Genomic DNA, 9,714 nt, shown 5'->3' on the forward strand with positions numbered 1-9,714 from the left:
CATTTGCATGGTTGGACGAAACTTGAATGAGACTGAAAACTCGAAAGTCTTCGAGTAGGAGGCTTTCTTATATCTTCCCTTCCATCTCTCCTTGAATCGCCTAAAGCAATATACGTTCTTATTGTCATATTGTTATAGTTCATAAATGGTGGTGCTACAATAAAATTGATTAAAATTTATTTTTCAATAAAATAAAGTTTGTGACAAAAAAATACATACGAAATGTATTTATTATTGCGTAATTAAACAAATAAATAAATTTATTGTTTTATTTGTTAAAAAATAAAAATTATTTTATCTATTAATTCATCTGTGAAGAAAATTACTTATCAAAAAAAAGTTAAAAATATATATCCGATAAATGGTACATACAAAGCTTGGCATAAAAAAATAAAAAATATTGTTAAATATTAATAATTTAAGAAATGAAAGATAGCATTTAAGCAATGAGCCATGTGAATAAATTGCACGCTTGATTTACATAGCACAAAATAGATACTTTCAATTGTAATTAAAAAATAAATAGATGCTTTCTTCTAAGAATTCTATATTTTCTCTATGACCTAAATTTTCATGAAATATATATTTTTTTCATGTATCCGTAGATAATTAAATCGATAAAAAAAATACTAGATAAAAATGATTTTATTACAAAAATACCTGCAAAAATTTTTATAAATTTTTATAAAATTGATACACATTATAAATTGTCTCCGTACAAAATCTCGAAATTTTATTTTCTACAGCATGAATTGATACTAAAATGTTATTCGTAACATATATATGTTATACATATGTAGGCATACATAGCTCTGAGAAAAGTGACACATAGAAAACGTATTTATACCATGAAATAGCTATAGCTGATGAGGCATAAAATTAATGAAACTAGCGAAGCTTGAGAGGAAAGTGAATGAGGACGTCCATAAAGATACTTTCAAGATACTTTCGACAACTAACATATGTATAATACACGTGTGCATTTACTTTCAAAGATTTCTTCGAGCTATCAAAGTGCTCAACAAAACGATGACGTTGCTATTTTGTCAATACCATCCAATACCACCATAAGCTTCGAGACGCTGAGAATTTTCTCTCGCTTATTATAAAGGAAGATACTTAAGTCGCTGCGCAAACATCTTTCAGTTAAAAATTTAAAGACATTAATATTTTTTACAGATTTTTATTCAACTCATGGAAGATTTTGGAACGTAATTATAACATTACGGAATGTATTGTTACACTTACATTCGTATTAACATAGATACGTGCCATACAAACGGTTTATACTGTAGAAGTATAATATATAGATTTTATTATTGCATATTATTGTTTCTCACAATTTTTTGTTGAATAATCATTACGGGTAGAATTACGAATCATAACAAATTGTAACGAGTCCACCTAATTAAATAATTAATTTATAACTAATTATTAATTTAACTAAGAATTTAATTTAATCAATTGAAAGTTATATATAATTAATTGCTTCAACAAAGTACATCGTTTTAAGAAAATGTATCATTCATGTATAAAAAGCGTATATAAATGTCTAAATAAGTACAAAATTATGTAAATTAAAGCTAATAGTGCATTTTATCTACACCTAGCTTACTTCTTATCGTACGACCATACTTTCGCTTTAAATTCACGATTAAGTATAGTACTTTATGCTTCGAAGAATGCACGAATATTAGTCGACGTGTTTTAATCTCCTCAGCACTTTTGGTAGTAGATGTTGCTTTATTAAAATATTCCTATCTTAAAAAAGATTTTCGAAACAGCAGCATAGAATACTTAAAAAATCTAAATTTAACTTTATTAACTGCTTGTAATAAATATAAATTTTCGGCTTATAAAAATTCTTATTTAATTATAGATAAAAAATATGTTTACGAAAAATAAAAAATGCATGAGGTATATAAAAATGGAAATTGTATGGCGATGATAGAGAAGTCTTTGGAATGAGAAACGGCTGGAGAAAAATAATTTAATAACGGAATAAAACACATTAAGTGTAATTTATATAACGTTTCGCATATGGTAATGCAATCGCCGCGATGATATTATAGCAATTGATGGTGTTTCGAGTACTACGAAAAATACTACAGTAATTTTCATTTCACGACAGCACTTGAATACTTCCTATAAGCAATAATCGCGTCGTATTGAATCCGTTGAACCATACTCTTTCGACAAAGAACTTAATATCGCTCTAATAAACAATTATAGAATACTTAAGTCTACCACTTTTTATCACATGCACCTTCTCTATTTGTTGCGTCTACTTCTAAAAGGTACCTAGGCCATAATAAAATCAGCCAGCGCCTTTCTTCGACAGTCCACGCTTAATTCAGTTGTCCGACACTGTCCAAATCAATTGAATCAAACAAATCCTATTTAGAATGATTGTACCATAATTACATTTAAACGAATTAGACAGTATTCATTGTACACTATACATTCGTCTCTTGGAACTCGGTGCAGTCAGTGGGCTTGATCTCCAGCCACCAGTCATTGGGATAGTGATACTTTTGTAATTCTATGCCTTCTCGAGGCACGGGCATCAGTCGGCCGCCAAATTGTTTCGCCGGCAAGGGAGGTATTACCAGTTGCGGTGGGAAGCACTGTAGACTCGGCGAAAACTCGCAATCCGGAGGTAAAACTCTTCTGGTCCAGCCGACCCTCCTCACCATCTGCGTCTGGAAGCATTATATCAAGAGCTAAACTTGCTCGAGATCGTTTATAACGACCCCTTTTTTTTCTTTTGTTCTTTTTAAAAAATCTTTTAATTTTATAAATTAATAGAAACTATAAAAAGAAAATCTGGCTCAGCGAGACCAGACACGCGCGCAAATACATTTGTAAATAAAAGAAATCCACAAGATGGATTTGGCAAGCATAGTTAATGGCAAGCTTGCCAGAATTCGACAATCTGGGTCGTAAGGTCTGCAAGTAAAAAGCAATAAAACAAAGTCTATCACTGCTGTATAAATAAATGCATAGTCAGAGAATCATCTTTGTGTTCTACATGCAAGATGCGCTGTAAAACGCACAGTAATAGCGGATATTCCAGTTTCTTGCGTCGTTGCATCGAATTTGCATTCGCGTGCCAAACACATAAAAAACGCAACCTTACGAAATACAAACATTGCTTCTCATAAAAGAAAGAATTGTTGAAGTTAGTAATTAAGTGTGTTAAGTGGTCGTAAAACGGACATAAATACGAAACGTCAAAGTGGCTGTTAAAGAAACGAATAATACCCATAATTTTTTCCTACTGCAATTTTACGTAACAATATACTTTTGTACAAATCTCTATTTAATTTTTGTCAAAAGCAGAACTCATTTTAATTTAATAAATATTCTAGAGACGCTTCTTACCACTGCATCTTCCTCGAAGACGACCACCTCCACTTTCGGTGCATCTTCGCCGACTTCGTGTTCTTGTATCCTGTAGATTCCCGCCGCGTGAAGGTACGTTGCACTCAGACCGACCTCTCGGAAGGCTTTCGTTATTAAGACGTCGTCGCGGAGAGTGTCCACCAAGCATAGTTCCACTTTGCGAGCCCAAGGCAGCGCGCGGCCTATACGAACTTGACCCCAAAGACCGCCCAAGCAGAGAAAGTGGACGATGCCCAACTTACTGAGAACCAAATGGGCCCTAGTAAAATTATTGAAAACAGCATATAAGTACGTACATTTCTTAGATTTTTTTTCATTTCAAATATAATCTTGACAATCAGGTCTTAATGAAAATAACATTTTATAATTATGTGTATAGCTTAGTTTAGTGTTCTCTAACATCTTGAATTTAACTGTCTTATATCTTAATTAATTACAAATATTACAAGTACCGACCTGTAAGCAAGGTCATGTAATTTCTCGGTAAATTCTTCGGGCACGCTACACGGCTGCTGAGGAATTTCTTGCCGACTAAGACTGTACCAGAAGAGTACAACCATCAGAAAAAATGCTGCCAGAGCTCGCAAAGGAGTGATGCGGAAGCGTCTCCGTGGACAGAGACTCATGCTGATATCCTGAAAACCAAAGGATATTTATTAATTTTATTCATTAGCTTCACGAAACGCCATAGAAGTCAATCTATAAATAACTGCAATGTGTTGGCTTTGAGCTTGGCTTTAAGCATTTAATTATCACAGAAATCGATAAAATTGTGCCAACTATCAGTCTTTTAAAAAAATGTGTTTATTAAATTGTTTTTTATTCTGGAATTTTTTAATCTTTAAGCCTTTCTTTAATTTTTTAATTTAAAAATCCTTCCATGTAAAATTTTTATAGAATTTAAATTTTGTTTAGCGTAAAAGATTGAGATTTTTCAATTTTCTAAAGCAGTCAATTGTTATACTTTTATTTTTTTAATTTTTACGAAGGTCTTGTATCTTCTCCAAATTGTTAATTCCAAGAGAGAAAGAGAGAAAAGAGGAGAAAGAGAGAGAAAGAGAGAGAGAGAGAGAGAACGTGTACTTGATTGGTAGGTATACATGTTTTTAGATTCTTATATTCTCGAATCGTACATCCGTCTCACCGTTTGTGTAGTTACTTATTGATCAACCAATTTATTCAATTTCAAAAATTCACAGGAAAAACACTCTCGAAGAGCATGCATGACATCAACAATACGTCATTCGGACACTAATCTCACGCAGCCTTGAACACGCGAATGAATCACGAAGCGTAAGCGACACTTGCGTTACGTACTTGCGATTTGCGACGTAGTCATGACCCACGTGTGATCAGACTTCCTTGAATTTCCCTTTTACTTTTTTCTCACCCCCCGAGACGAAAACCATTTTCTCATGAAGACTTCGACACTCAACCCCTGACCAGTTCAACGCGGCAACGTTGCAGACTATTGATTTTTCTTCTCTACCGGCAGTTGCCTCAGAATCTTATCAGGATAGAGATAAGCAGCATCGACGTATAGTAGAGATTGCGAAGTCTCTACTTTATTTATATATAAAAAATACGATGTACAAAAGTAACAGAAATTGACCGCGTACTATCTCTTTCTGCAAATTTAATTGATTAGTTGAAAAAAATAAATATTGATTACGAATTTTTTCACTTTTAATTATGTTTTAAAATTTAATTATATATATTAATCTTGAAGGACAAATCAACTGTCAGTATGCTAGATATAATAATGTCTCTAATAATGTTGTTTCTAGATTCCTGCATTATTGACATTATTCTTCAAGGGTAATAGTGGATAATATTAAAATTTTTTTAAATATTAATTTTTTGTAATATAGAAGATAATAATTTTTTATTAGAAACTTTATTTTTCTAATTTTAAAAAATCTTATATTATTATGATTTGATTTTCTATCATATCGAGTTGTGATATAGAAGTAATTCTGATTATGGATGTATAAGCGAGTAGAGCAAGAGTATTGCAAGAGTAGAATATTTTCCAAGGATAAAGAAATTTTAGAAAAATTAAAAATTTTGTTAATTAAAAAAAGCCAAAAGATTTACAAAAATATATTAAATCAAAATAATATATATTCTTTTATATTTCAAATATCACAAATTTTTTAATTCGTTGCATCAAAATGTTTTAATTGTAAGATTTTTATTAAATTATACACCGCAATAATAATCTTTTTTTTATTTTTTCACATCACACAAATTCTTTTTTTTTTTAAGCAATTCTTTACTTATTCATAAATTTAATTGTGCGATAAACGGATAAATTTCTATTTAAAAAATTTGTATTCGAATTTTTTTAAATCGTGACAACATTGTTATAATGACAGGATTCGTTTAAGGCACAAGAAGTATCTTGCTTGAAATCAAGCAAGTTCCAAGCAAGAACCAGAAGAGATGTGTAGATTATGAAAAGGACGAGAGATAAACGAGCGACGGAAGCGAGACGTGAAATTAACGAGCAAAAATAAACGTTTCCTCGATAATCTCGGTCGCTCGCAGAATTCCCGGTTGGTGTGCGCGTTTCTCCGTTTCTCGCTCTATTTACTTTTTCTTAGAGCTGAATGAGTTATCGTGTCGGAACCCCTCCGAGATATCCTAATGAGCAGAAACGCCAATAAGCCAGTGGGTCGCCAGACTTGAGCAGGGATGGTGTGTTCTTGTGTCTTATTTTTAAACGGGGTGCGTTTCTGTTGACGAATTTGCGGACGCGTCATGTGTCGGCACTGTAAATGGAATACCGAAAGTACCTTCATCAGTGTCTCCTAAGGGTATTTAAAATATAATTAGAGCACCGACACTTCGACGCAACGTAAGACGATTGATTAAAAACGTCTCGCGATTAAAAACAACAAAGCTCGCAAAAAAATTATAATTTACAATTTATCTGACTCTTAGTACTATGAATCATTTCTCTGACTTTACATTCTACGTGTAAATCTTTCTATATTCAAGAGCATTATCACGTATCGCGAGCAATCACGTTGAAGTGGGCATTAATTGTCACGTCCTGACGGGGTCGGCAGGATGCGAGCTCTCTCGAGAAGAAAGGAGTCCTCTTGAGCGAGGAGGAGGAAAAAGAGAATGAGAAAAAGGAGGAGGACGCGGCAAGAAAAATTGTGCTCGATGTCGTGGAAACGGGCTAAGCCGTAAAACAAACGGTCGGACGTCGCGCCTCTTTCTCCTCGTCTAATTTTGTCTTGTCGCCCCGCTCGCCGGTCCTTCGCCGTGTATTTTCGTAACACGTGTCACCTAAACCTAAGTGCCTTATCTGCGCGCTCTCTGTCAGATCCTGAGGTCAGCTCGCTGTTAGGCCACGTGTTTCGCACCTGAGTTTATTCATATTTATTCGCCTGAACAAAGTACGTGAGACAAAAATAAATCTAGTCAAAGAGAGGAGAATAATTTTAGAAATTTGTTTAAAAGTTTAAAAATATTCATGCGTACAGCGCCGGAGTTGCGAGCGCGAGAGAAATGCGTTTCCTCGAATTTCTTAAGACTGCGGTTTCTCGATCGCACTTTTAATTATTAATTATATTGTGTATTGGCAAATCGATTTTTTTATCAATAAACATTCAGTCCAAAAATCCAACAATTTATTTAAACTTTGAGCTACTACAGTCACAGCGAATTCTAGATTTCCTAAATCCTGAATAACGCGAATTTTCGATCCTAGACCTATGCCTTTGTGAAACGAATTTCGATCGCGCTCAGAGCCGAAAATTCGACACGATGATCCCGACATTCCACACAGGACTCGCTCGCTATCGCGAAAACACCGACCGTCTTTGAGGCCCTCCTCGCCGACGACTGCTGCCGAGGGTTTTTACCCTCGTGGAATCCACGAAACGCTTTTACGTACGCGCTGAACCCATTGAAATGCAACTCGCGTTCTCCGATCTGGTCCATCAGCCTTCCATCTTCCCTCCCGCCCACTTCTCATCGGTAGATCGCCCTTCGATAAACCACTAATCTGCTCCCGCTCGACCCTCTCCACCACCTTCTCTACTTGCGATCAATCTTTGCCGTTTTTCTCAGTCGGCTTGTGAATGTATGCGCACCAACATTGCGATAATGATTCACGTCGAAATAAGATGGAAGGAAGAGAAACGGATAGAATGCGGCCAAAATAAGAAATTGGAGAATAATTATGAGATGTAAAATTCAGATAACATCGTTGATTTATAGTTCAATGCGAGTTTAATTAAATGTTACACTGGTAATATATGGATGTAGTTTTCAGCCGCATCTACGATGGAATCTTAGCCTGAAGAGTCAGAAATAGTGTTGTGAAAATATCGCGCGTATTCTTCGAGAGAAGCGATAACGACTCGCCCGCACGTACCATCCCGACGTCACCGTTGACAACGTGAAAGTGAACCATGTGGTCAATGTGTGTTAAACGTCTGCCGCGTAAACGCTTAACGTTTCATCGGAATATATGGACATTCCGCAGTTATTTCGAATACGTTTCGAGGGCCGTTTTTAAACGACGGTGTAAATCACGCTCGCACTCGACTTGACGCACTTTCGCTCGCAAATTAACGAGCTGCTATGATTGCTTATTTGATTTCTTGAGATTTTTTATTAAAATATTATCATCTTTATATATATATATATATAAATGAATACATAGAATTGAATATTATTATCAATATTTTTTAACTGGATATCTTTGAAAGTATTTTAATTAAAATTATTTATTTTTCATATTCGAATATTTTTGCTGTAAATAAAATTTATATTATTTTTTAAAATTAATATTTGGAATAGGAATTCAGAATTTTTATAAACTCGTTCAAAATTATTTAACTTAAGTACAACAATTACGAGCGAAGATGTGTTGTGTTATATTACGATACCGAATGTCGGCGACCGAATGTGCGACGCTTTTTGCGCGGCGTGTAATGGCGTAGCCAAGAAGTTAATTTATGGAAAACGCATTCTGCGATGTGTCGTGCGGATCGAGGAATCCGAAGAAGGAGACAGACCGCACTGTCCACGTGTTGTCCGTCGCGTAAACCGTGACGATATTAGTCGGCTTCTTCGACGGCTGGCAGTCACCTGCTCGATCGGAAGGGCGTTTCGTGTTTGGTGACTGCGGAACTGGAACTGTCAACAAGTATACATCGTCGAGACCGACGAGTGACGGTAATCTATGCGTACGAATGGTCGCGTCACCGAGAACACCTGTACATTTGGCCGACGACGAGTACAGAGTATATCGAACGCGAGGAACCGATTACACACATAAACGAAATGCACATACATACATCTGTATACCTTTTAATGACATCGAACTTATGTCAAGATCACTAATTTCTTCTGAATTACTCATTTTTTACGAGCAATCAGATAAGAGATATTTATATAACGCAGTCGTGCCACATCTTGCAGAAAAACACAAGTCAAGATAAAAGAATAAAGAAAGATAAAAGATATATATTGAAACTTTTCTATCTTCTGAAAAATAAATGTAAACATTTCGATATCTACGAACTTACCTAAGATCGAAAAATATTCTTTACTCTTCTTGGAAAGATTCGCGATTCTTCTATTAGTCTTCGAAGAAGTGATCTAAGATATTTAAAAGAAAAAGCGCAAATTTTCAAAGATATTCACTTGGAGATTCATCTCATTACTACGAAACGAAGAGAGAGAAAGAGACACCGAGGGAGGATAGAACGGAAATGTTCTTGGAAGGGGATGAAAATTTTTATTTGGCGTTTACGAGCCGATTCAGGGCTGCGGAAAGACCCTGCCCCAAGAAAGGACGCTTTAATATCCGCTTATGACGGCTATGTTTCACAGTCTGAGACACCCACTCGGCCCCATTCCGCCCCATCAACCCCCATAGTGCGTTTAATTTACGTGTTTTCGCGAGTTATTCGCCTCCCCGTCCCCCTCCCATCCCTGCGCAGCCCTCGTCGAAGAGGGTCGGTCGCCATGACGACGCCGGGCGTCCCGGCACCCAATCGTAGGGCGCCTACACGGCGTCGACGTCGGCCCTACGAGGACGAGAAGGACGATAATAATTGATGGGGAAGGCAGGGTGCCTCCGGAGAGGTGCGCGGGGGGAATGCGGATGGGTCGGCGGTTTCGAGATGGAGCCGGGGGTTAAATCGACAATCGAAAAGCGCCGTGCTTCGCCCACCACCACTCGGAAGTTCATTGCGGGATAAAAATAAGAGAAAGGATTTGTTGGGAATACACTCGCGCTTTCAGAAAGTCACAAGCTCGGGAAATGCGAGCGCGTGGAAG

The 9,714-nt window shown here is 36.1% G+C and overlaps 1 protein-coding gene across 4 annotated transcripts; it reads right to left on the minus strand.

The window, feature by feature from the left end:
- Positions 1–1,167: 1,167 nt before the first annotated feature.
- On the minus strand, positions 1,168–4,904 carry LOC105670509 (uncharacterized). 4 transcript variants are annotated; one of them, XM_012364056.2, is made up of 5 exons: positions 4,723–4,904; positions 3,862–4,040; positions 3,385–3,646; positions 2,463–2,702; positions 1,168–2,367 (listed from the first exon to the last, which is right to left on the minus strand). In XM_012364056.2, exons 2-5 carry the CDS (start codon positions 4,029–4,031, stop codon positions 2,302–2,304), a joined length of 738 nt encoding a protein of 245 aa, XP_012219479.1. In that variant the 5' UTR covers positions 4,032–4,040; positions 4,723–4,904; the 3' UTR covers positions 1,168–2,301. The 4 variants fall into 4 exon arrangements, with proteins under 4 accessions (XP_012219479.1, XP_012219477.1, XP_012219478.1 ...); XM_012364054.2 differs by having other exon boundaries at positions 3,385–3,664; positions 4,723–4,901; XM_012364055.2 differs by lacking the exon at positions 4,723–4,904 and adding an exon at positions 4,550–4,687 and having other exon boundaries at positions 3,385–3,664.
- Between the last annotated feature and the right edge of the window lie 4,810 nt (positions 4,905–9,714).

Source organism: Linepithema humile, chromosome 8 (assembly GCF_040581485.1).
Source record: "Linepithema humile isolate Giens D197 chromosome 8, Lhum_UNIL_v1.0, whole genome shotgun sequence".
Classification (NCBI taxonomy): Eukaryota; Metazoa; Arthropoda; class Insecta; order Hymenoptera; family Formicidae; genus Linepithema; species Linepithema humile.